This window comes from Pempheris klunzingeri, chromosome 17 (assembly GCF_042242105.1).
Source record: "Pempheris klunzingeri isolate RE-2024b chromosome 17, fPemKlu1.hap1, whole genome shotgun sequence".
Taxonomy (NCBI): domain Eukaryota; kingdom Metazoa; phylum Chordata; class Actinopteri; order Acropomatiformes; family Pempheridae; genus Pempheris; species Pempheris klunzingeri.
The window spans coordinates 18,096,583-18,124,309 of NC_092028.1; the positions used below are offsets into that span (position 1 = coordinate 18,096,583).

Here is a 27,727-nt window from a genome sequence, read left to right on the forward strand (position 1 = left end):
AAGTAAAACTTCAGATATAGAAACAAAAGTTGCTTGACTAAAGTAAAAGAAAACTTTGTCTTCATGAGGCGTTTCTCCAACTCATTGGCCCTTATAATCAGCTGCATCTCTGAACATGCAAGAACAAAAACCCTCTTTCCACTTTATAATCTGGATGTTTGCATAAACACTCCACCAACGTCACATTTGTTCGAGGACGAGTTCTGCATGTCTTTCTGTGGATCAGGAGGTCGCAGACGGCGTCGTGCAGACATCCACGGATGATCGTTGCGTTTAAAAGTCGGCCTGCTGTCTGGTTTCTCTTACGGTGCTTGAGTGAATGGATGAACTCGTAACAATGAATTGAAACTTTGTGCGAGCCGGATCCACTCCACACAGACTACATTGTCAGCTGTGAGTTTGGCAGCACAACTGAGGCATTCATGGGCCACAGCCCGAACACGAGCCCCTCAAATGAAGTGGCCATGCAGGCAGACTAGGGCCTTTCAAGGGTGGGTTCATGTCCCCGTGATTTTACTCACTGAGCCATTGTGGTCGTCAAAAAACAGGGTGAATCCCATTATTTTGTGTTCCTGTGTTGAGTGGGCGCTGAGCACAATTCAAATGAAGCCAGACATGCAGACTTTTGCACATTTGGGGAAAAGAAAAACAGGGAGGAGGTGTCCTCTCCTGGCCTCCTTCACCGACTGTGGGCGCAGCATTCCTCTTGGTCCTCATCAGCAGGCAGGGACAGGCTCGACCCCCTGCTATCTGACAGCAGCACTCATGCACCTAATGTTTAACCTAAAATATGCAGCCAAGAAATTTCTCCCAACTAGAACAAAGAGACCCCCCTCACCCCCCCTATCACATGCACCTTAGGCAGCATTAAATATGAAGGTGTTGTGTGTTGATGGGCCAGGATGAAACGTGAAAGTGATACATCAAAAAAAGATGGGATTTATTTCTCAGCTGGTATCTTGGAAAGCTGCATCAGACATGAAAGCATGTGTCACCAGGACTTGGTAGAACCAGCTTCATCATTAATGACACTTCTGTATGTGTTGTAATACTTTTAGTTGTGTAATAGTGACAAGCAACTCTTTAGCTGATCCGCTGAAACATTGCGCATGATAGAAATTTCCATTAGCTTTCTCAATTTCTTTATGTTATTCCAAGTGTAAATAAATAGAAATTATCGAAAAAATACCACAAAATTGAGTGAAGAACATTAAAAGAATAGTTTCTATACTGATATCAGGCTCGTGGGAATATAGGCTGCGCTTGTTTTCTTCGTTTGAATATTCAACAGGTGTTTGAAAGTATTTGTCGGTGTCTTTTCTAAAGAACTGGGGTGAAAAAAAAAGTCTGATTGCAAACACACTGTCTGTCGGAGGATGTGGTGAATCAAACGCACGAACATGCGCAAGATCAGCAGTAGTGAACGGCTCTATCTGTGTGCGTCAATCACTTCTGCCCTGCCCCCACCCAGCCCTGACCCTGCAACAGTTTAGTGTGTGTGTGTGTGTGCGTGTGTGTGTGTGTGTGACAGAGAGAGAGAGAGAGAGAGAGAGAGAGAGAGCTCCAGGCACCAGGGTGGTAGCTCAGACGCGTCATCCGGCCCATTTGCTGCACCTTCAGTCTGAGAAGCGTCAATTAGCCAGAGGAAGGAGGATTACCGGATATGGATCAGCCCTTCCTTAAGAATAAGAGTCTAAAATTATAATATACAGGCTAATACTAAATGAACCTTGCATAATGTAGTGAAAATCATTATGTCTATTATTCATTTTTTACCCTCCAATTGCTTCAGTGTGTTTTATATAATCATAGTTGAAATGTAATGCAATGAAAGAGGAATTCATTTCATAAATTTCCATACATTCAATTTAAAAGCAACACTGACATTTTCGATCCTCTGGGATTTTACACATATCCTGTCTCAAAGGAGTCATTCAATACACGTGGTCCCTTATTTATGAGCCTACTTGCCTAGTTTCTGGAGGTGCAGGCACAATTCAAAACTTCACGCTTCCTTTTTCATTTATTTGATCTTTACGTTGTCAGGCAGTCTTAACAAGATTAAAATCTATTTTACAAGAGTGACCTGAGAGCGAGCAACATTCACATAAACACTCATACAACAAGAAATGTACACAATACACAACGACACGATGATAAGAATAACAAGAAAGACGCGTGGAACAGTTACAAGAATCAATGAAGACATCAGGTGATAAGGTTTTTAAAATCTCTAAGAGCAATGAGTGACTCAATTTACAAATGTGCACAATACCTGAAACCTGTCCTGCCAACTTTAGTGCGGATGTAGGAAGATCTCCCTCTTTCTCTCTTATTGTGAAAGCGAGGACCGGAAGCTCCATGGTTTTATTGTGCTCGGTCTTGACAGAGAATCGCGCGCAGGAGCCGCAGCCTGGTTAAAGTCCTCCGGCTCTCTTAACCACTCCCAGGAGCCGCGGACAGGGCCAGCACCGAGCAGAGGAACCGTTCCCCAGTGCGTTTGTTAACTCAGCAGGGCAGAAATAAGAAAAAGAAAAGGCCAATATATCAACCGATACCGGTGCCAGGAGGAAGTTTTGACGCTCGGAAACCAAGTTGAAACTTTGTAAACTCGGAGCTGCCAGGCGCAGACAGCATGGTGCTCAAATCGGAAGACGGAGTAGGTGAGTACAAAACAGCCGAGGAGACATTTTCCCTTCGTCTAAATGTCGTTTAAATGTCCTCACCGGACCGAGTTTGGTCGAAAACACGTTTATGGGGAGTTTGGAGCCGCGAGGCTGAATGAGGAGTGATTTTATTTATTTATTTGTGTGTAAAGGTGAATCTCCGCAGTTGTGAGCAGCCTGGCCTTGTTTACAGTGTCGCTGCTGTGTTCGCTGAGCCAACTTGGTGCACGTTTCATCAGAGCCTGTGGTTTTCTATGAAGAACTTCCCCCAAAAAACACTGAAAATAAAAAAAACAAACAATCCATTGTAATTCAGGAACATATTAGTTATATTCACATTTATAGCGTCACTTGCGGTAAAAAAAAAAAAAAAAAGACCTGATATTCTGACTGTGTGATTCAAAGTTTGCAGCATCGACTTGATCTCTTTGTATTTTATTGCTATTAACAAATTCCCCACGGTTTAAATATTCCTCAGTCTGCTCAAAGAAACTTGGGTGTTAAATCTGAACCACATGTATAGCTGCATGCTTTAGTCACAGGTTTATCTGTTGGCCCCCTGCAGCAGTTTACCAGCTTTTGCATCACAGAGCTCATCCTCAGTGTCAGTTTTCAGCAGCAACAGGTGTGAGAGCACAGTCAGTCCTTCAGTGTCAGCATGGAGGCAGCACACGGTCATCCATGGTCGTTTTCTGTATTATCTTTGCTGGTGAATTGGTTATCTTAGTTGAAATCTCAATAGAAACCTTCTCCAGCAGCTATAGTAACATTGTCCTAAAAGATGGCTGTAGTTCTTTTCCATGCTTTTCTTTATGTGTTCCTACCACAGGATGTTTTACTGTCTAGAAATAAAAGAGTGTGCAGCCCTTCAGTCAGACAGAAGGCCTTTGTTGTTGCTGAGCAGGGTGCTTTCATCTCTCTGGCTCGGTTTGCTTGGCGGCATTAATTAGCACCCTTGACTTGCGTCACTATTAATCGTGTTAGAGAGCAGTGAACGTCTGACTGACTGATCCTGTTATATGCTGCTGCTCCTTTGTGCTGCTGATGGAGAGGGCGAGCTGACACACTCTTTGCCTCGGTGGCACCGGCTGAGCCCGGCTGGCACACAGCTGCATTGTTTTGTTTCTCTTTTACAGGCATGAGAGAGGAGAGCCAGTCGATCCTCTTTGAGTCCATTTGTCTGTGCCACTTAGAGGTGGGTGGTCTGGGAGGTTAAAGTAATTGTCACTAATGGTTCCCTAATGAGTGGCGCTGAGCGCTCTAATGGGCTCTCCAGAACAATGTGCCCTGCCTGGCACTAATGCCCGGTGGTTTGATGATAGTCATCCTCTCCTCATAATCACATTTTCGCTTTCTCTATGCGTCGGTCTCAGCCCTCCTCTCCACTCAGGCCGGTGTTCAGTCTGCTTGGTTGCTGCTATATTGCAATTAGACATGAGTGTTTACTTTGTGGTGCAGTGGGGTGTTGTTGGAAATCTCACGTCTGATAGCTCGGCAACATGCACGAGGCTGCATTGCTGACATTTTTCAGAGTGGAAACACCAGTCGGTGAAAGAGGCAGCAAACAATGGTTTACTGTGTTTTAACCACCTGTGACCTTTCACTGTAATGTTTGGCCAGATGTGGAACTGTGATCAGTGTCTATTTTCATTGTTTACAATGTTTGTTATTGTTGTTATTGTCCTCACAGGATTTTATTTTATTCTCATTATTAGCAGCCAAGAAGTGAAATTAATTTAACAAGGAAAGCAAACCTTAAATTTTGTGAAAGTGTAATCAGAAAATGTAAGTTTTACTTGATAAAACATCTTAAACGAGTTGCTTATTATATTTAAAATCATCCAGTTTATTAATATTTAGCCTAAACATGTTTTTCTTTACTAAGTGATGGAGCTATGAAATGTCGATGAATGTTTCCCAAAGCCCAGGATTTGGTTTGTCCACAGCCCACAGTGAGGAGCAAAGAAATCAGAAAATATTCACATTTAAGAAGCTGTAATCAGAAAAGTTTGACTTTTTCCCCTAAAAGTCACTCAAATTTGGGATTGATAGTTGACAACTATTCAATGAATTGGTGCAGCTCTGTTTGTGAAAGTGTGATAAGTAATAACTCCTTAGAAGTCAGAAACATGCAGTTTCACAACACACAGTTTTTCTTTTTCCAGGAAACAAAATTGCACCAGAATTTTTCACGTCGTCTTTATTTCTGTCTTGTCTGCAGTTTATTTTTCTCTTTTCTCTCCCACTGCTGATGTGAGTGACTCTCAGGTTCGTCTGCAGCAGGTATAGACACGCCTGCAGTCATTTTCCTCATACAGGACAAAACTCTGTGATCAGTCCTGTTGATAGGGCCCAGACTTTCAAAATGGCGCCTGATGGGATCTTGCATTTTGAAGGAGGGCCCTGATTTGCCTTCCAAGCACGGGTCAGAGTTTGGTTATTTGTGAAGAACTTGTTTGGGGTGCAGGAAAGTGCTTAATGCTTTGCTCCTGACATTGGAGAAGCAGATTATGAGTTTCTTATCAGATGTCTTGTTGATTTTACAATTAATTTGGGGAGGTGTGTTTTGTCTCTTTTTGAAAACACAAAGAATGCATTGAGAAAGACGTCTCACCATAGAAACATTGTCTGAGAGGTAACTAATGCATGCTCAGTTGTATAGCTGCTTTGTTGGAGGCATTTTGCGACCCCAGTTTTTTGTGCACCATTCAGATCACAGCTGAACATGTGTGCCATCATGTTGTGACAGAGCTTAAGGATGAAAGTAATGAACAAGGGAGAATGGCTATTTCAATGGCTCTCCCACAGGATGGGTGGGTTTAGCCACAGCTTTCACTCCTCCCCTGAGCTGTGAGAACAGCTCATAAACAGGAAGCCGAGAGTTTGACAACGTGCTTGACAGAAAGCGATCCCACAGTTTGTGCGTGGGCTTAACTTTCCACACTGCTTTGCTGCAGAAAAAGCAGCACGAAAACAGAAAGAAAGATGCTAAAAGAGAAAGAAGATCGGCGGCTTTGAGCTTCCCCTGGCCGTGTGTGTGTGTGTGTGTTTTTCTAGCGAAAAAGGATGTTGATAGTAGGACAGCCCCGATAAGAATCAAGGCCAGCAGCATCAGGGGACAAAGGCATGCATTGTGGGTAGAAATAGCACTTCCGCTTTTGAGGGAAAACATCGAGAAGCCTCCACATCGGCCTATCAAAACAATTAATGTTGATAAACGCCAATAAAACAGAATGGAGATTATTTAAGAAAGCTGATCTTTTGTGTTCATGATGATGGGTCGTATGTGTGTGTCTGCGTGTCGCTGCAGGATGTTGAGGCTGTCCAGGCGTCTGTATGTTTGCTTTACACCGAGGCTGTGTGTGCGGTGGCAGGCCGAGCTATATGTTCTCCAGATCCAGTTCCCACCCAGGCGCATCCTCTGGTCCCAGCATTCCTCCACAGCAGCCATAACGTAGTTAGCAGACCGGCTGCCAGCCGTTTCATGGATGTTAATGTTCTCTCGAGGGAGCAGGCTTCCTTTATGCCTTTTGTGTCCGTTGATTCCCGATAGTAGTGCGGCATATGCCCGATCCCGTTTAAATCCAACACGGCCAGGGCCTTAGCCAGGATTTCATGATTGGGTTGTTTTTGTAGGATGGTTTTCAGATCAGGAGTCCACACGGGGTCCCAAAATAAGTCTGCAGCATCACATGATAATTAAAGGGACAAGAAAGAGAGAAATATTTTGCTTTTGATTTTTCTTAGTTTTTTTTTCCTTCTTAAAGCCTTCTTAAAGATTCTTCAAATTGAGCAACCAGAAAAGGAGAAATGTATTTGTGGTTGTGCAGCTCACAAAGCCGTTCATACTGAGGCGGTAACCTGTCGTGGGGCGTAACGAGTACACGCAACTGTTTTAAGGGGGTCACAAGCCAAAAAGGTTGGGAACCACTTGAGCTCCATACATATTTATTTATATTTCCTTTCTAAAATGTCTGCTTGTGATTTTTGTGCATTTCCCAGAAAAAAACCCGTAGGTGTGGCCACAGCACAGATTTTGTTTTGATTCTGAGGTTACTTTCTTTTCTGCTGCCGTTCTATTTTGAGAACATAGATTCCACATATACATCTTATCTAAGGCGGGTTATACACTCAGTTGCCTTCATCCACTCACAGTTGCTATTTTTTTGGAAGGCTACACCAAAGACAACACACGTGTAGTCTAATACAACTGCAATAAATCCTGCCGTTATAATGTTCAGCTTGTGTTGAAGATGTTTCTGAGAGGTGTGGGTTCATCTGTCATTTTGGAGGATGCTTGTTGTGCTGTTGAACTGAACTGAACTGTATTCTACTGACTTGTGTCCATATTATTTTACTATTACTAATTCAACGAGGGTAGGCTAAGTCACAAACACCTCTTTGTCAGAACTAGCTGCACGCCCGCTAACACATGGATCCCATATTGCCACAAGTCAGAGGAAGCTCTGTCACTGTGGGACTGCAGAGGCCTCCAGGTTGACTCATATAGATGCACAGACATGAGGCAAGCTCTCACGTCTGTCCTGTGCTGCGGATGTACCCGGGGCCAGCGTTTGCTCACGCTGTAAAAACACTCTGCTCGGGACACGCCGAAGAGGAATGCTGGGAATCTTGTGCAATCTTTCGGCATGCATCGTTAGCATTAGGATAGCGCTCCTGCACTACTCTCAACAGATGAAAATACACGATTGTCTCCAGCAGAGACTCCATTGTTACACTGGAGTTTGGAGATGATAGTGATAGCATGACTGGTCGCATGACTGATTAGTGGAGAGAAGACCTGGCTCAAAGTGCTGTGAATCACATCAACAGCTCATGCTGGAGTTTATGACCTCGTCTCTTTGGGAGCTGAACCGATGTGTCCAAAGAAGAAGAAATGCGTAAACCATCAGGTTTAGCACTACTTGTCGTTGCATGTCTTTATTGTTGACATGTTTCTGCAATGATTACCTACATACCTACCTTTCTTTCGATATGTGCCATGTGACTTTTAAACAAATCCTTTTTTGAAAGTATGACCCATGTTTAACACAAGTTAGCTCTTATGTTTTCTCTTTATGAATGCTGGCTCTGGCTCATATGATACACCATCCAATGTGTAACAGGGCTGTTCAGTGTATGTTAATCCCTGAGATCCTATCGGGGGGGGTGACTGTCAAGCATCAATATTTATGACTACCAAGTGAATTGTGTCTGTATTTGTCTTGACATCATGAATTTTGATCAGTTAATGTTCAAATATTTGAATACCATCTGAAAACGATAATTCCAATAATAAGTCAATCTGTAATCATACATATTAGTACTGAAAGAGAGCCATGTGGTTTTTGTGATACAGGCCTGAATGTTTTCTCCATACTGCCCAGCCCTAGTGTCTGTGTGTGTATATAAAGAGGAGGTAGGGAAAGGAATGACCACTGGGTGGAGCCTCTATGTTAATGGTAGTGACAGCAAAATAGAGAGAGAGAGAGAGAGGAGAGAAAGGGAGGGAGCGAGGTAGTGAGCAAGGCTCCTTCCCCAAATGGACTGTGTCAGTGTGCGGTGAGCATGCTGGGAGCTGATAGCCGCGGCGTACAGTTGAGAAACCCCGGCAGTGTATCTCTCCCTGACAGGAGGAGCAGGCTCCTTCTCTCTGCCACTTGTCATGTGGACATCCGGCTCGCCTGCGTTAAGCAACAAGAGCTGACAGAAAAACGGACAGCCGGCTCTTTTTTGTTCTTTTTTTTTAATATCAAGGTGGAGTAGAAAAAGAAGACACAACAAGTGACACTTTGGAGGATTTCTCACACAGGTTAGCATTACATTTGTTGATTTGCGCATATGTTTAATTGATCCTGGGTGGTTTTCAATAAGTCTGTTGGTGTAGCTTGTGTACTTTCTGTCATGTGGGACTTTGGTCAGTTTTAATAGACTCTGTGTCAAACCCCCTCCCCACTCATACTTTGACAGTGTTAAAGATGAAATCAGTGAAGCTGGACATCATGCAGATGAAAAACAGCAGAATCATATGAAGCACTAGCGGTTTAACTTTTTATCCCGTGGAGTGTCTCTGCTTGGATGTCCTGTCATTCTCCAGGCTGGTTTGTTGTGATGTGGTTAAGGTCGGCGAATGGAGCTCCACTGATTGACACATGAGATGATGGAGTACCGATGCAGCAGGCTAATGACTGGCCAGCGTGGTGCTGTCAGTGGGGGTGAGGGTTGTCCCGATGAAACAGGGGGATGGTAGACTAGTGTATATGTGTCTGACTCTCTAGGATCATATATCCAGCCAATAAAAGTGTATCCAGAGGCTTTATGATGTTAGACTGAGATTTCACTTTACAATGTCCCTCAATGGTACAAAAGATGTCTCCAGGGACCTCGGATGACCAACAAATAAATGTCGAGCATGAACACATAAGTAAAGCTGAGGATGCTTAAGCTGTCAGTCCTCTTGCCTGGACCTTGTAGAGGAATGTCCTGAGAGGCCATTTACAGACACAAAGGGAGAGCTGTGATCATCCCACTGCTCTTCCCACTGTGTCTGTGTTCTCCTGCCATTCACTGTCCCACGCCTCCCCAACCAAACACAGAGCTCCTTCTCCTGCTAGCTCTCCTCTCTCAGTCCCTTTTCACCTCCTCCTACCCACGAGCCAGGGCAGGTTGGACGCTTCATGGCTTTTTGGTTCATAACTGGTGGTCTGTTTTGGGCTCTGTTTTTCTGTGTGGATCTGGAGGTCAGAGATGAACAAGTTCTTTTGGGCCAGAGACCACATTGAAGACTGACATTGCTTCACAGCCCCTGCTTTGTTACAGACCGGTTCAGAAGCTGAAAGTGTGTGTGTGTGTTGGGTTTCAACAATATATGAGGGATAGTCCCCTTGGGATTTACCTAAATCACCTTTTGTTGTTCAAGCGGCAAACAGCAGGAAAGATCAGATGGGTTGGAGCCATTTTAATAGACCTTGATGTACCTGTGTGTGTGTGTGTGTGTGTGTGTGTGTGTGTTTTTTTTAGCCCATCCCAGCTCACATAATCGATTGTTTGCGTGCATGCGTTGTGTGCTGAATGCATTAAACCTCATCATGAAGTAGACTGCTTCTTGTTACAGCTGGCACTCTTATTGGTTTCTGCTAAGGGTCGATTGATTGGAGCCTACGGGGACCTTGGGGTGGAGGGGGCATTTTAACAAGTTTAAGGGGAACTGCCCATGTAACTGTGAGGGCAAAGGCTGTACAGCAACAACAGCCTTAAGGAAGAGGGGGAGGGGAGGAGGTGGATAAGAGATGGAGAAAACTGAAGATCTTGGTTGCATTTTGGAGATAAGATTGACTACAAATGAAAAGAGAGAGGGATACGGAGAAGATATAGGAGAAGATAAGTGGAGAGATGATAGAGAAAGAAAAGGAAGGGTAATCAAGCCTAATGGAAAGTGTGTGAGGAACAGATAGATGCTGTTTCTTCCACAAAGATAAGGAGGGAAAAAAGCTGTAAACACAGAACGGATCAAGGACCTTGTGCTGGGAGGGAATTCTTCTACCATTCATTCATTCATCTACCTGGATCAGTGTGTGCGCTTCATCAAAATGCAATCACGCACAGGCGCACAGACACGTGGCTGCAGAAATGGATGTGTATCTCTTTGCATATTCCCTCAGTCAGCAGAAAGTAGGCAGTGTCGCGGCGTAAATATATTCGTTGATGTCTCCATCCAGAGATTCCACGATTTAGAGAAAAACCCTCACAGCGCTTCCACTCTAAAATACGTCCAGATATACAGCAGATGTAGAGAAAATAGACCCTGTGTCACACTGACTGGTGTCATTTCTCCATTCAGATCAGTGTGGAGCTTTTCAAAGCCACCTATGTGTGTCCCTATGTCCAGTGGTGTTGTCACTAAGGCCAGCCTAGGTGAGGAGCTTATTTAGTTAAGAAGTTTTTTGAGTCCTTGTGCGCTGAGAGGGGCTCCCTAAATTGGGTCACATCTGCAGGGAGGGGGGGGCTGAGTGATCCTACAAGCACTCAGAATTCTAATTTCCTTATTTTCCAAGGAGAGTTCCTCGGTGATCTGGGTGGAAATGAGACGTCTGCCTCTTCTGCCATGATGGCAATCAGGATGTGTATTACTGGGCTCCGCCGCTGTGGGAGAGGGAGCTATAATTGGTATCTCCCTTGATGTCACCTCCCAAGCGCTCTCCGCTGACCCAGCCCTCTCTAAAAACTGCTTCGCCCATCTAGAAACTCGGCAGACGCTCTTAAAGCAAAAGATAAGGATATATACAGTCAAAATATGTGTAATGGGAAGAGTAGTGGTGATTTAAAAAGTGTTAAAGGTGCTAAAGTTTCACAAGGAGAGTTTGTGTGTAGTCGTTGAAGGGGGTTAGAGATGTACCAGTTAAGGACTGGGCACTGTTATTATACTCATGGGAAACATATGAGGTGTTTTGAGTCATGAATTTAGGTTAAACAGCACTTAGTAGTAATGAGGGCCAGTGTACAGCAGGACAAAGCTCAGATTATACTGTCCTAGATTTGGCAAAGGGGCACTTGTGTCTTTATTGTAACATGGGAATATTATCATTCTCTGCTCTCCAAACACACTTTTGCATCACTTTACACCACTTTGGTAATAGCAAATCATTCAGCCCAGTAAAAGACTTAGTGTATTAGTATTCTTTTAAAAAAGCTAATGGCAAGGGGTAATTTCAGGTTTCAAATGCAAAACTTTTTTTTTTTTTTTTTTCTTGAATTAAGTCAGAAGTAGCATAATTTTGCTAGCATAAATGTCCAACCTTGTTTCTTGACACTGACTTTGGTTAATAATCTCTCTGATTGAATAGTCTAAGTGACTTAAGATTGACATGTTTGCGGTGATGTAATGGATTCAGTTTGAATATCACAGTAGGGGCAGTTCCAGTCAGATGGCGATAGTGTCAAAAAGCAAGGTGCTAAGAGCTGACACAGTGCCAGGCACAGCAGGAGACGCGCTGTGTGGGTGTTACGCATGTGTGATTGTGCGTGTGACTGTAGCCCGGTCTATGTGCATGACTGCACGCCTCCGTGTGCATGTGATTCCCCTGAATGACCCGTTTTGTAGGCAGCATGAGTCCCTGAAGGAGGGAAGATGTGGGCAGCCTGTGTTTCTCTTTCAGCCTGTGGAAATCATGCAGGCCTGCCCCTGTCAAATTGCTGTTAGGGGCCGTCTGCTTCTGGGAGGCTCCTGAAGTCAGATATAGACAGGACAGCAGGAGGGTAGTGCATATTGTGAAGATGGAGTTTAAGCCCCGCATTTCCTCTCATATCATTTACTCTTAGTTGTGTCACTGCATCAGCTAGAGATGGATATTATTAAGGCATCAGTAAATCTTAGTCTTATTAACATTATAAGCTTTCGATTGTACAGACCTAGATCACTCCATCACTGTCTTTGCCTTATTTGCCCTGTCAGTCTTTTGTCTTTCTCATTTCCTGTCTGTTTCTGATAAGAGCCGCTTTTTATTGGCTTGCTGAATGACAGCCAAGCAGCGCTCCCAGACAGAAGGGAAACGAGCAGCTCTCAGCATTTACTTAAGTGGATGGGTTCCCCCCTCATCTGCTGTGTTCTGGGAAATTACACCCACTTGGTGCCCACCTCTGGCACATGCGAGGGTGGGGCCTCTCCCTTCCCTGATGCGGTTTGATTAGTTTGGGTGGAGTCAAGAAGGCGGCGGCGTGCGCACCTGATTGGCTCCTTGAGTAAGTCTGATCGCGTGGTTGACGTGAGACGACGTGTGGCGTGGCAGGGTGGCCCTTTGGGTAGAAATCATGCCCTGTAATTGCAGGACCTGGGTGTCATCATACATCTGCCTGCTGATGGGCTGAAACACTGATTTTTCTACCAGCTCCTTGTTTGTGCTCTTGAAGGAGGCAAGTCAACAGAAGATTTTCCTCCTCAAATGATTATGTTCCATCGCTCAGTTTCTTTCTGTCTCCTCCTCGGTGCTAAATTATAGTGCTTTTTCCGCAGCTCCTCTCTCCTGTCAGTCCTCAGAACTTTGTGGTCCCCCTGTAAGCCAGGAATACTGTGGTGGTGTTGTGCTGGGTCCCGCTGTCCTGTCTTGTGTTGCGTGGCTCCCTTTGGCGTCTCCCAGCCGCCCAACCTGACATCATGTTTTCAGAAAGAGGAATGGAACTCCTGCTTTAGGCTCGCTGTCTCTGTCACTCTTGTTTGTGCTGTTGAACGCACAGCCTGCTCTGGGTTTACTCAGCATGACATTTACTCGTCCGGTCGATTGGGAGACGGGGTCATTAAATGCAAAAATGCACACGCATATCCAGACCTGTCAGCTCTTTGTTTTGTGTGTGTTTGTGTGTGTGTGCGCGCTGCTGTGACTTTTGTGCATCTCTGTTTGTATCGAAACATTCTTGTCTTCTCCAGTATGAGCTTCTCTCGAGGGGACTGTCTGGCCAAAAACAAAGTTTGCGCAACCATTTATTTTGGTTTCGGCTCCCCCTGTAAGTGAGAACAGTTGTGCAGAGCTAAACACGGTTTCCATGGATACCCTGACCGTTTGGGGTGGATGAGGCTGGTTTGCCTGCATATACTGTAGGCTGTGAGGTATGATGTGTCAAAGGTCAGCCTCGAGTGGACTGCTGTGCTCCCCCAGCTGTCTGACAGCAAGACAGGAGGACAACATGGCTTTGTTTTGGAGCTCCTTAATAGCCTGCTGTGAGTCTCTTGTCTTGGACTTCCATTGTCCATTATCCCTGCGTTAAATATTAGCAGACATTCCAGTGAATGTCATGGATATTTGTCTCAATATGTTTAGGTTAGCATACTTCCTGTTATTGAAATGCTCTTCGTTACGCAGCATATACTTTATTTCTAGGATGCCGGTTTAATGCAAATCAATTTAGGATTTCTCATTGGGATGAATTCCTCTTTATGGAAACACTAAATGAGCTGATCTTGTTTTTTGCTAATCGCTAAGCTTTGTATATTTTTATGTGTGTGTCTCAAAGTGCAATAAAGCTCATAGTTTCTGGATGGCTGGCCTCGTCCTTGCTTTATTGATTACTGTGCCAGAAAGAAATCCTGTATAGCTTTTGTAACCTTGATTCCACTGACCTTTTACTGCAGGTACACTGTTTCCACAGTGAAGCCATTCACATTTAGGAGTGATTATTCTATTTGAGGTATCTTTGAGGGATCTGGGGATTATCTGGGACCAATATAGAATTAATGTTGTAGGTGAGTAAAGAAAAGAAGTTTTTACATTAGGAGTTTTACAGGTAATTGGTTGCATCATATGCAGTTGCATGAGTAATTAAAGACCTTGTATTGAAGCTTCCTCTGTCCTCAGCCTACCACACTATATAACCATTACCTTGTTAACTATCTGAAGAGATCAACCCTAGACCCATTTAACCTCTGACCTCTGCTGCTATGGTAATGAGAGGAGGAGGAGGAGATGCCACAGAAAGGGGCTTGTGCTTGGCCACAGGGGGAATCGGAGGAAAAGACACCGTGACAGAGATGATCTTCCAACATAACCTCTGTGTCACTCTCAGGGTTCAGGGGGTTTGATTGCCGTCCATGCTAAATATCTCTAGTCTTGTGACACTGGAAGAATGTCTCGTTGAAAATGTCACCCAAAAAAAACCACGTTGCAGCAGAAGAGCGGCCAAATGGTTGGTGTCCCACACCTTAGACACAGTCTTTTCATTGTGTTTCACCAGACGTTCAGCTTAAAGTTTAGCAAAGTAGAAGCTGCAGCAGCATTTCATGTAGACTGGAAGTACTGGTAAAGAGTTTCTTAATAAAGGACCTTTATTATTTTCAGTGCTGTCAGCTACTGAAAATATTTTTTTTCAAGTCATTATTTCCTCGACCAACATAATCATTTGTATTACAGTACTACAGTGTGTCTACTTTCCAGTGGACCTACTGTATTACACAGCAACTATGACACCTGGAACAACATGAAACATTTATTAGTTTATTATTAGCAGTGTCTGCATTCACTCAAGGAGATCATTGCTGCTGCATGTTGGATCGTGCATTTCATCAGCTTTTGTAAACCTCAAAATGCATCAAATGTTTCTAGGAAAGTACTAATTTGAATAATTTGATTCACGGATGCAGTTGCGTTCTTTTAAGGGTAATTACCAAATGATTGTGAAGCAATAATAGCTTGGTTTTCCAGTAGAATAGACTAAAGACTAAAGGAATACTAGTGGTGTCCCTTTTCACTTGGAGTGCAGGTGGGGGATTGCGCGCACACACACACACACACACACACACACACGTTGTCCATCAATCAGGACACATTGCTTGCCCCTCCGTCCCCTGGACAGACAAAGCTAATTATAACGGCCTACAGTGTGAATGACGGGAGGACTGGCAGCGCTTTGAGACCTGTCACATTTGTGCTACTCTGATGCTACTGATGCTCTGGGCTGAGCTGTTTCTTTTAGTTGGACAGTTAAGAAAGTTAGATGCTCTTCCAGCGTGTCTGGCTGCTGCAGACTTTACTGAGAGAGTTTGTTTGTTTGCTGTGTGAATCTTCCTCTTTATTCTCTTCTCTCTGGCCACATATTGCTTGCTGTGAAACATTTGTCATGTCTGTCATTGCGTGTTCCTTGTTGCGTACTCCACACCCCTTACTGTGGACATTCATCACCTTCTGATAGCAAGGAAAATTACAGAGTGTAACCTTATTTCTGCTCACTGAGATGCCCTCAGGGGACCTCCTCAAGGGAACGGCATGCATAGGAAAGGATGAAAATGTGTTATATTTTGGGTGCATCTGTCCTAACCCCTCATCCTCTCTCTTTTCTCTCCCCAGTGCCGGACGACCTCACCCCAGAGGAGCAGCAGGAGCTGGAGAATATCCGCCGGCGCAAACAGGAGCTCCAAGAGGACATTCAGGTAATAGTGGAGTAGAATATAGGCGCAGTTAAAACTCTAAAACACACACAGAAAGTGCATCCGTGCATCATCTTTACCTGCAGAAAATGTCCACCATAAGCTTAGTTACGCTCATTGTTGGTTTTGCAGATCTGTTGTAGAAAAAGTGAGCACATTGCATATTTAAAAAAAAAACATTAATTCACATGTTTCAGGAGTTCTTAAAAGAACTAAAGTCTCTAAAGAAAATAAAAGGAAATAAGTGTTTTATCGTATTCCAACTCATTTTAGCGTGCTGTAACTGTCAGGCTGTAAAAGCTTGTATATTCAATGTAACCTGTGACACTTGAATCCATTTAAACTTTATATCAAAGTCAGACTAATCTTGAATAAATTATTTTAGTGATTCACCCATTAAAATGATCCCATTAAAAGCTTTAGAAGGTCTTCATTTTATGACCTCAAGGTCCAGACAGTTGGCGCACTTCCACTGCCTGCAGCTCCTTTGCTTTTTGATTAAACATTTACCTCCTATCCAGTCGTACAAATGTCTCTTTTCTAAGGAGTCCTTTAAACGTTTGACCTCAAGTGGAATGTGAGTTATTTCCTGCCAAATGCTCACTTCCTTAGCAAATCATTTCTCTTAATTGTTCAGCCATTCGTGTTTCGAAGATGTGCTCTGTCAAAAAAGACCTGTTTCTGGGTACAAGTAATATCTTTTGGGTATTTTTATTGAAATTACCCCAAAATACGTTTACTATTAAAAGACATGATTTTTTTTTTTTTTCATTAAAATTTTGCAAAATCTTTCCAAAACTTGCCTTGGAAAGTTTCCAGAAATGAACTGACCCTTTGTACCATGAGGACAAGCAAAAAAAAAGGACAAGCAAATGATTCTGCATACAGATAAAGTAGGATTATCCTCTTATAAGGAATGTGCTCATGCAGCCAGCAGAATATCCCTCGTGTACTCTCTGATTTCCAAAGAGAGATTCAAATCAGCTCAGCCGAATTAGCTCGGTCTAAAGTGGTTTGTTTGATTCCTGTCCATGACCCATGATGATTTATATGGCTGTGCCTTGACCCCAGAGCACAGCTGATTATCGGAGCTCGCTGCTTTGGTCAGGTCTGACACTCAGTCACCAGCTCTTTGAGCAAATGACACACAGGGGTGACAGACTGCCATACCCTGGCAGAGAGCTGGCCCCCAGATGTCCCAGGGGGCGACTCAACTTCCTCTGGCACTGAGCGGCAAATATTGGAGGTGTGATCCGACACCCTCTGTTTTATGAGCCTGGGCCGCCATCGCTGCCCCTCCCCCCCTCTCTGGCCACCACTGCTGCCTCCTTCCTCTCCTCTCCTCTCTTCGTGGTCTGCACACTGACCCCTCTCCTCCTTCTCGACTCCCACACCCTCCTCCGCTGGTCCTGCATGTCAAGGCCCCCCGCCAGAAACACCCGCTTTCTTGTATGAGCAGACTTTGTTTGCGGAGGCAAGCATCTGAGGAATGTGTTGTGATTGCGCAGGCATTGAAAACACAGATGTTCCCTTTGTGGTTTGGCCTATAGTGAGTTGGGATTATGCATGAGAAATGATACACTAACACTGGAGCTACATATGAATGGAGAGGCTCGATGATTGTAACCTTTACTTGATGTGTTGACGTCTCTCATGATCAATAGGAAGCTCTGTCTTTCATACGGGTCTTCTCTTATGCTACAGTCTATTATTTTACACTTTCATCGTGCTGACGTCACCCTCTCCATCCTCTACCCTCTGCAGTGCCCTCACTGCACCAGTCTGGCACCAGCAGGCCCGGCTTGATCGACTAAATCTGCCTCCAAGGCCATTAATCACTAAAACACCACACAAAATATAATCTACTTTTGCGCTTTCTTACTCCATTGGTATTGAGGTTATCCCCGAATGTTCTCTGCCTAATCAAATTCAGAATGAGAGGATTGTTTCCGAGAGCACACACACGTTCGCTCAAACAGACAGTTACTATCGGTTTTTAGCGTGAGGGAACAGAGGAGAGCTGGATGTGCAGCAGTGTGTATCGTTTCAGCTCATGAGCAGCCTAAAAAGTGCCCTCCTGGTGGAGCTGATGGAGCGTCTGAAGTGAGTGTTTACTGTAGGTGATAAAAGGCCACCTGGCTTGCAGGCAAACAGAGGTGATTCACAGTTGATAACCTCTCCCTCAGCACTGTTTAATACAGCTCTTGTGTTCTCTTATTACAAATACTTTGCATGTTGTTTGTGTTGGTCACATTCATCCACGCCTCCTCGTGTCAGGGAAATTAGCAGACAGAGGACGAATTCATGTCACACTCATGACATTTCTGTCTTTTGTGCAGCGGCTGAAGGATGAGATAGCAGAAGTGACGAGTGAGATCGAGAACCTGGGTTCCACTGAGGAGAGGTAAGAAAATGGGATCCTTACCCCCCCCGTGCACACATTTCCCTCTGTTTTGCCTAACTTGGCTCGCTGTTTTCCTACAATTAACTTAGCAAATGAAGCTGTCAATTATTAATGTTAGATGGCATGGTGGGGCCATCCCATCACACAAAATCCACTCCCCAAATTGGCTATGCTTTTAAGGCAGTTTAAATGTTTCATCAGGCACACCCCCATGATGGGAGGCCTCATTGAATAATGCAGTAGGCGAATGGGCAGAAGCAGACAATAGATGGTCCCAGGGGAGGGGGTGCTTGGGATTGGTCCACTCAAGTGGATAGGGATCCCATCAGCTGCCGAATAATTCTTGATCTAAAACCCATTAAGGGTTACAGCACCTTCTTGTGATCATAGTTTCTATGATCCATTTATTGAAAGAAGTGAATGATGCTCCCTCGTGGAGCGTCTGCTCAGCTGAGTGTCGGACTTTGGCAGACAAAAGCCAAAGGAATGCCGGTGCGAGTGAATCAGTGGGAAGAAGTGGTGACCTCTCAGCGGCTGGAGCTGGAGATGTAGCCATGGTGACGGCGGACACTCGGAGTACACTTTGACCCCTGAATATCTTAAGGCTTGAGAAATGAGACGTTCCCATATGCATGATGTTAAACGCTTTATCAACACTTCGTCATTGTGGTCGAGGGGGAGGAAAGGCTGGTCTTTGCCCAACAATAGAAAATGTCGATGGGAAAGATACTTTCAGGAAATGAAGTGAATACATTTCTTGTGATGGTCCAAGCCTTGTCTAGTCGGTACAATGATGGACCAATGTGATGATAGATCAATTTGCTGGATTTGCATTTTGATTTAGTATTATGTAAAAATGAAGTTGTTTATCAAGCTATAACCATTATGTTCACACTAAGAGCTAACGAACGTGCACTCTGATGTTCCAGGAAAAATATGCAGAGGAATAAACAGGTGGCCATGGGCCGAAAGAAATTTAACATGGACCCCAAAAAGGTAAGCGGAAGCAGCTGCTGTGATTCTTCAGAAATGTGATTTGGCCTTCATGCTCTGATGAGCAGGATGTGACCTGGGGCCCTGTCTCTTTCTTAGGGGATCCAGTTCCTGATTGAGAACGACTTGCTGAAGAATACCAGCGACGACATTGCTCAATTCCTCTACAAGGGCGAGGGCCTCAACAAAACAGCCATTGGAGATTACCTCGGCGAGAGGTCAGGATGAAGACCGACTTATTGCTTTTTCCTCTATTCAACCGTCTCCCTGTCATCATTCACCAGCATCCATCCACGTGGTTGATAAAAGCATCGAATAGCGAGTGCATATTTTCCAGATTGCTGTGTTTCCTCTTGGTCAGGCACACACCCATCCTTTCCCAAACACAGCTTATTGGTCCCACATTTAGACGGTCCTCTCAAGACGATGTCCGTTACTCAACAGCCTCCATCTGCCTCTGATTATCTTACTCATTCATAAGTAACGTGATCAAGAGACTCACAACTCGGGAATGCGCGTGTTTGGAGGCCATTAAAGGTTTCACCCGAGAGCTGAGACCATTCTTGTTGGATGGAACGAACAGTCCAGGCAATTGTAACTGGTCTGATCTGGTCAGGGACTATAGGGCAGGGTGTGGTCTCTTAAGTCAAACCAGGAGGTCACAGGCTGTTGATTAATGCACTCAGTTTGATTGTTATCAAGCTGTTCTTGATTCTATAAAGAGCTTTGATATGTGATTGGTCACTCGTCCACTGGGAGCGGTAGTGACTGGATATGACTGGACCCGCGAGAGCTCCTTGGAGCCTTCCCATGATCCCACAGGGTGGATCATTTACTCCGAAGGGCATGAAGGTCGAGAATGATGTCATGATCGAGATAAGCTGATAAATGAAAGGGAGGTGGTTTTTTTTTTTTTTCTTTTTCTTCCCTCTTCTGGGTTTAAGAGGTCTGTGAAGAGCTGCGTACTCTCATCAAAAGCAGCAGATCACACCCCGAGTTGAGTCCTCGGCTGGAGCTGAAGACCGTGGGTGCCGGGTTAGAAAGAAGTGAGCTTGGCTTGAGGCTAGCTGCTCAGAGAAAAATTAACGGAAAAAAATGATACCCTTGGATTTGCTGCATTGTTTATGATTGTTAATGATGGCCATCAAGCAAAAATGTCAAACATTCCCTTTCTCCAGCTTCCCGTTGTGAGCAATTGCTGCTTTTCTTTGTCTAATGTGTTTTTAAAATGTCTTATATGAAACTGAATAAAATTTGTTGAATATTAAAGAAATAGAATTAAATGAATTATGAAAGCACTATGCAGCACTAATACTTTGCTTCACTTTCTAAATGTTTACCGGTAATACATTTGCCATGTTTTGTCTCCTGTAGAGATGAGTTCAATATCCAAGTCCTCCATGCCTTTGTGGAGCTTCATGAGTTCACAGACCTTAACCTGGTTCAGGCCCTAAGGTAAGAGAGCATGTTCATGTCTGCTACATGATCCTCACAGCTTTGCCCCCCCCTTTTTATGTAAATCTTGTGTGATACAGTTCATGATCTTATTTGCAAATTGGTTAAAACTGCAGCTGTCAGTTTCACTCTCGTGCCTTACGCGAGCTCGTTCAGCCTTTTCACCATGGAAGTGCGTCTGTTTCTGACCTCTGAGCTGTGTCCCCTGACAGACAGTTCCTGTGGAGCTTTCGGCTACCGGGAGAAGCCCAGAAGATCGACCGCATGATGGAGGCCTTCGCTCAGCGCTACTGCCAATGCAACCCTGGTGTTTTCCAGTCCACAGGTAGCGCCGTCATGCCGCACAGCTCGGCTCTCATTGTTGTCATAGCAAGGAAACAGGGCTGTAAATGTGTGAGCAGCGGCACAAAGAACAAAAAGACTTCACTTCATCCTGTGTTATACGGAGAAGATTGCAAATACAGATGCAACTGCATTCAGGGTTTAATTTTAGTAAAGTCTTTAAAGGATTAAGCCTAAAAATAGCCATTTTTTATCAGTTATATTTATAGATACAGTTACTCTAATTCAACTTTCTTATGAGAATAATAATAATTCATACTAATTCACAAATTGTTAATTTAAAGGGACTGTACTAAGCAAAATTTTGCCTCCCTGAATCACTTAACCCATATTGCGCTGAGATCTAATGTCAACATGGACCTCGTATCTAACCTGCTTTGTTCAGCAGACACAAAGTCTGCTGAGGTGAACTTTATTATGGAAGAGTGTCTGGCTTTTGGGAGATAATGTCTGTATCAGACAGCCGACTGCCTCTAACATGGATGCAGATGGAAGTGAATAATGCATGGGGCTTCTCAACAGCCTAACGGGGCAGATAAAGTGCTGCTGCGTTAGACGTGTGCTGGCCATGTTGTCTTATAGCAAACACACACACACACACACACACACACACACATTAGAGTGCATGTCCAGGAACTCACAGACATACTTAGCTGCCAACACGCAGCCTTTCACTCGCTCCCACTCTCCTCGCTAACGAAGCTTACGTCTGTCTGTTCCTCTCTGTTTGACTGTGGTCCCCTAAGTGCAGTCCTTTCAGCTCAGCTTATTTACATTCATATTTTAATACTACATTAAACATGTTTTATGGTAAACGAAGCCCATCACTCCCTTATGGTGCGATCACTCCTGTTTGTCTGTGTGTGTGTGTGTTACAGACACCTGTTACATCCTGTCATTTGCCATCATCATGCTAAACACCAGCCTCCACAACCCCAATGTGAAGGACAAGCCCACTGTGGAGCGATTCATCTCCATGAACAGAGGAATCAACGATGGAGGAGACTTACCTGAAGACCTGCTCAGGGTCAGTATGGCTTCAAACGTCATTGTAGTCCTGTTAATACCACCCTCGTGAGTGGTGTCTCCGCTGAGTCCCTGTGTATAATCTCAAACCTGCACTGAGCTCATGGTTACATTATCATCTTCTGTTGTAGAATTTGTATGAGAGCATCAAGAACGAGCCTTTCAAAATCCCAGAGGATGACGGCAACGACCTCACACACACTTTCTTCAACCCAGACAGAGAGGGCTGGCTGCTAAAACTGGGTGAGTGACACTGGAAATACATGAACGCTCTTATTTGGGCACATAATGAAACGCTGAAAGGATGGTGTTCTCATCAGCGGCGCTGTGCCTGTAGATGACCTTGTGTTTTTATTGCAGCACATATTGGTAGATACACTCAAGGCTGAAAATTGGCTCGCAAAAAGTGATAACCAATGTCTCCCTTGAGGTCAATAAACCGTGTGTGTGTGTGTGTGTGTGTGTGTTAAGGCATCTGTGAATAGGTGTGTACACACTCGAGACATCTGAAGACATCTCTGCCCGCTTTAATGTTTTATGGATGCGGACTTGAGATCACACCATCACATGTGGAGGCCTTTGAATTATTTAAGATTGGGCATATTCATACATTAAAATGCACACACACGTGCACATACTGACTGTGAGTGCATGTTAATCAAGTGTATCCATTTACACAAATATACATGTACTGTACATACACAGCGTTTAGACATGTCCTATTTACGAGGGTGTTTTTTTTTTTTTCTCTGTAAGATCATTTGTTTGTTTTTTACTCTTTCTGCAAACATTTTGGTCCTCACGGGCAATTTTATCGGAGATTTGAAGAGCATACTTTGTCTTCTCATGGAAACTCCCAGCTGGCCTAAGAGATTTATTAATAATACAAGGTGTGTTTTTTTTTAAAAAACTTCCCCTGAAATAAATTTTATTGGTGTCTTGTGGTGTGTTAAGGGCCATTTTGTTCTAAACTTTTGCTAATTTCTGATGTTTAACACGTGTGTGGACACAAACACATGCACACACACACACACACACCTGTATTATTACACGTTTCACAGGATGTCAGCCGGTACTGGTCGCTCTACAAGCACAAAAGCAGAACCCTGGACCCTTCAACTCTTCATCCTTTGTTTCCTCTGAGATCTCTCTTTGTTGTGCAGATTCACAATGAATTTGATGAAAACACATGAATGTGTGAAGTGTAATTGAATCTTCCACTCGCTGTGAATCTTTACAACCAACTTCACCAGGGGAGCGAAGCGTTACTCTTTCTCCAATTACTCCAAATGAGAGATTTGAGTAAAACAATCAGGGTGGATGTACTGGATATAATAGAGTTGGACCCAACTGGAGGTGATATTTAATGTAGTGCTTTACGGCGGCGTTGGCATTGAGTAGAGCTCCCCCTTGTGGACGGACATCATAACAGCACAAAAATGAAAGCTGTAAAGCATTATATCAACACCTCCCTGGAATCAGTTTATCAGGTCTGTGGTGCAATAATTCCTTATCATTTAATTTGATTTTTTTTGTTTTCTTTTCCTCTTCGTTTGTTTGTTTGTTCCCATGATTTTGGCTGTTGTCTTTCCTCAGGAGGTATGTACACCTGCTCTTCCAAAATGCTAGTCCATCTCTCAGCTCTCCAGTGCTTTTGGTGGTCCGCCGTGCTTTTGTTCTCTACTTCATTTTTTATTTTATACGTTCAAACAGGGTTTTTTTTTTTTTTTTTTTGTCTGTAAGGTTTTTTTCATATCTTGTCTCTCTGTTGACTCATTTGAACTTCAGTTGTGTGTCTGTTCAGTCTCTCATTGAGCTGGTGGTTTGTCCTCACTTTTATCTCTGTGGGTGGTTGCCGGGCGGTTGCCGGGTTCGTTTGCCACCCCGTGGGCTTGGCTCGGGAGCTGATGCTTTGTGACCGCTCTACTGAGCAGTTTGACCCTCTTTTCTCTGTGGTGGTCACTCTCTTTGATCTCTGTTTTTTTGGAAACTGCATTCTACCTTTTTTCCATACAGTGAGCACAGCAAAGGACTTTCTCTTGACTCTCTAAACTGATCATGAACCAATTGGCTTACTGCTTTTTGCTCTCTGGTTGCATGGAAAAGGAATAATGCACCTTTTCAATAATGTGGCTCTGCTCTCCTTGTCTTATGCTCTAAATTGATCTGAAGGGTAACAGTGTGGCTGCGGCCCGGCATGGTGCTATGCCGGACTGGACCAAACTGTGGGAGAGACGTGTGGGCAGAGGAGTATGTCGAAAGGGATTCAGGCGTGATTCATGTATGTTTAACTTTTACTTAAAGTGCACATGCTGAAGAGTTTGACTGTGCATTCTTGTAATTAATGTGATGAGGCTTATTTTTAGCAATATTTAGAAATAATTTCCAAAGAAATCCTAAATCTAACAGCTGGATATGATCCACAAGAAAACCTGTTCCCTCGTCACCTCTACTTGCCCAGCCTCCCTCAGTCTTGTCTTGCATGGGTGCCTCCCTCCACTCAGCTCCACTCCGGCCTAGCACCGTCCACACACACCTCTGCAACAGTCGGCTGGGACGTCCTGCCTCGTCCCAGACGTTCTTGCACAGGAAGTCGTCTCTCTTTCTCGGAAGTGACAGGAACTGACATGACCATGAAACAAGTCACAACCTCCAACCAACCCAATCAACTCTCAGGCCGTCGGCTGTGTGATTCTGCCATGCTCTCTGTGTGTCTGCTTTTCTGTTGCAACACGCTGACGAGTCGAGATGTGGCGAGGGGGCTCTCCATCTCTGCCTGTCGAGTCGAGCGTGTTGATGGCGTTTGTAGATTATAACAAGCGTAGGCTGAAGTTGTTCGACCTGTCATGACGTCTGTGCTATGATGGGAGATCATATACAGCACGACGCTGTCATATGATAATACAAGTGTGTTCTACATGTCTGTATGTAAACATCCTCAAAGCCTCCTCTATCCTGGTAGATGGGTTTCACAATGCAGCTTTTTACTAACACTGGTGGTGGGATAGTCTAGTCTAGACAAGGCTCAAGTCTTTATATAATGTTAAGACAGAAAGCTTGTCCCTTCGCTCACTGGACGCTGCTTCTATACAACAGAGTGTGTTACTTAACAAAGCCAAAACAGGAAATTCAAGTCTGAGATGCCTGTAGAGAAGCTGAGCACAGCTCCAGGCACTGAGCTTCCCGCCCTCCTCAGTCTGTTGGCATCCCATCCTCCCACAGAGAGACTGCCATCTGCTACTGTGATCAGGTTTCCCTCGCAGGAAGTACGGGTGACAGAAGGGGTCACAGATCGGCTCCAGGTCAGCGAGCGCAGAGTTAACCAGAGAGCCCCCACTGGGCGTGAAAGAGAACTTATCCTAGGTCACTCCTTTCCACAATCAGCCCTCATGTAGTCATTGGAGTGCTTTCCACATTTATAACTGTCTGATTGTAACTTCAACTGGGAGGCAGCTCGTGAAGTTCAGTGAGTGCAAAGCTTATTTATCTGTATCCTGTCTATTGATCCTGGCTTTCCAGAGTGGGTTGTCTGAGTCAGCAAGTAAGGAGAGTTTCTAGGCACACAAAGACCTTTATGGAGACGTGCAGCTTTATTATACAGCGTCTTTACATCGACTCCAATTAGCCCTAATATATCCTGTTTGGGCTTTAACTGTTAAGTGGCCACTACCTGCTATTGAGATATAGGAACCATCTGGAAAGTATTAAATCTCCTTAGATAAACAAAAAAATACCCAGATTCTGAAGGATCTGCAGCTGTGGTGATGGTAAGGGCTTGCTACAATGGTGGATCGGGGTGAATAGTGGGATGTTCTGGCTTAAAGGAGTCCTCGGGACCGTCATCTGTCTGTCTGCCCATACATCTGTCTGCCTGTCTGCTGCTCGACCTGGTGCTTCGGTGCTCGTTTCTCTCTCTCTGTCTCTCTCGCTCTTGCTGAGCCTGTCTGATGCCGGCTGTGTGCTCCACAGGGGGACGAGTTAAAACCTGGAAGAGGAGGTGGTTCATCCTCACCGACAACTGTCTGTACTACTTTGAGTACACCACAGTGAGTACAGCTTAGTCTCTCAAGTCGCCGTGAAGAGGCTGCTCGCTCTGCCCCCGCTGTCCCCTGTGTGTCACTTACATACTTTACATTTGTTCAGGACAAAGAGCCAAGAGGAATCATCCCACTGGAGAACCTGAGTATCAAGGAGGTGGAGGACAAGAAGCCTGTGAGTACAGCGCCCTCTGCTGGTTCATTCTGTGGCTGCAGAGGCGGTAAAGGAGGATTGTCTCCAGTGCTGTCCATTTAGAAAATGTACAGCTGAGATTATTTCAGCAGAATGTCCACAGCTGTCACGTGCACCGTGCACAGCTTGGTACCATGACATTTAAGGATCAACTAGAAATCAACTTATTGAATGAATCTAGACATTTGATTGATTATTACTGCTTGGCAGTTGCATTTATATTGCCAACCATCCTCAGTTACAGTTCTAAATCTAGATACTGTGCACACATTTTGCACTATTTTGATTAATTTTTAAAAAATAATCGTAAAGGAAGTACACTTTCTGTAATTTCTAACCTCCATCTGCTTCACTTCTGCAGAACTGCTTTGAGCTTTTCATTCCTGACAACAAGGACCAGGTGATAAAAGCGTGCAAGACTGAGGCTGACGGACGTGTGGTGGAGGGCAACCACACCTTCTACCGAATCTCTGCCCCCACCGCTGAGGAGAAGGATGAATGGATGAACAGCATCAAGTAAATGTTTCTCTTCCCTGTACCTTTTTTGAGGTGTAATATGATGCAGTGTATGTTTGTATAACTTGCATGGAAGGCTCATCACTATATGTCACAAGTCACTCCTACTATTATTTTTGGTTTTGGAAAAGCTCCCACAATTTGGGGGCTTTAGGGAAGGTAAATGTGTAAAACAAAACAATAAACAACAAAACAAATTTACAATTTTTTAGCCTATATTTGTTTACATTTAGGTACATTTTCACAATTAAAAGTATGCTGAATCAGCTAATAGCGGCCCTGTTTGCACCAATGCTCTGGAAAAATAAGAAATATCTTTTTCCATGATTCTCTGTGATTTCTTAGGTGTCTTTTCCAGTTATAGAACATAAAGAGATAACTTGGGGGGAGCACAGGTGCTGATTATGTTGAAGCTCCTCTCAGTCGTTAAACTGGAAACTGCAAAATGTTATTTTTACAATCTCATTTGACTTTTATCACACACATCCACACATGAATACAGAGAATTTTTAAAATAGAAACTGAGCCTGACTTACACTGTATTGTAATTGGTGCATTAGCATATAAGTGCAGCAATTTTCAGCTTAATGCCATCATGGTTATCTCACTGACATTTTCTCTGCGTCTCTGTTCCCACAGAGCCGCCATCAGCAGGGACCCCTTTTACGAGATGCTGGCAGCCAGGAAGAAGAAGGTGTCATCCATGAAGAGGCACTAGAGCTTCTCAGCACTCTCGATGTTGCACTTGACAGAGCGGGCGGGGGGAGGGAGGGGGGTCCGGGTATCTGCTCGCCGATGCAGAGGCCACAGCTGAGGTCTGCCCCTGACCTTTCCAGGGATTTTCTCTAGGATTCATTCTAGCTCTGGCTTTGGGACTCTGCAGGCCAGGAAAAACACAGGAAGCATGCTGGGGTGTCTAGATAAGAGTCAGGGCCAAAGCCTCCTCTAACCTCCTCTCTGAATGTCTCTCTTTCTCTCTCAGCTTTGTGTGTGCTCTCTGTCTATGAGGCCGAACTCAGAAAAACAATTCAGTGAAGATGCTTTAAAAGAAAAAAAAAAAAAACCCATATACATTGCACACATACACAACATGCATACACTCATGCAATCCCCTGTAGCACACATCCTTTAAACTCAGCAGGTCTGACCGAGTGTGACACCCCAACCAAAATATTCCAAGCTGTC

At 44.3% G+C, this 27,727-nt stretch overlaps 1 protein-coding gene across 1 annotated transcript; it reads left to right on the forward strand.

Annotated features, from left to right (window-relative positions):
- Window positions 1-2,422: 2,422 nt before the first annotated feature.
- Window positions 2,423-27,301, forward strand: cyth1a (cytohesin 1a). The gene is made up of 13 exons (XM_070847245.1): window positions 2,423-2,663; window positions 15,497-15,579; window positions 17,916-17,980; window positions 18,910-18,976; window positions 19,073-19,191; window positions 20,348-20,428; window positions 20,641-20,753; window positions 21,649-21,797; window positions 21,928-22,039; window positions 25,766-25,842; window positions 25,940-26,008; window positions 26,388-26,542; window positions 27,182-27,301. Exons 1-13 carry the CDS (start codon window positions 2,636-2,638, stop codon window positions 27,258-27,260), a joined length of 1,197 nt encoding a protein of 398 aa, XP_070703346.1. The 5' UTR covers window positions 2,423-2,635; the 3' UTR covers window positions 27,261-27,301.
- The last annotated feature ends 426 nt before the right edge of the window (window positions 27,302-27,727 follow it).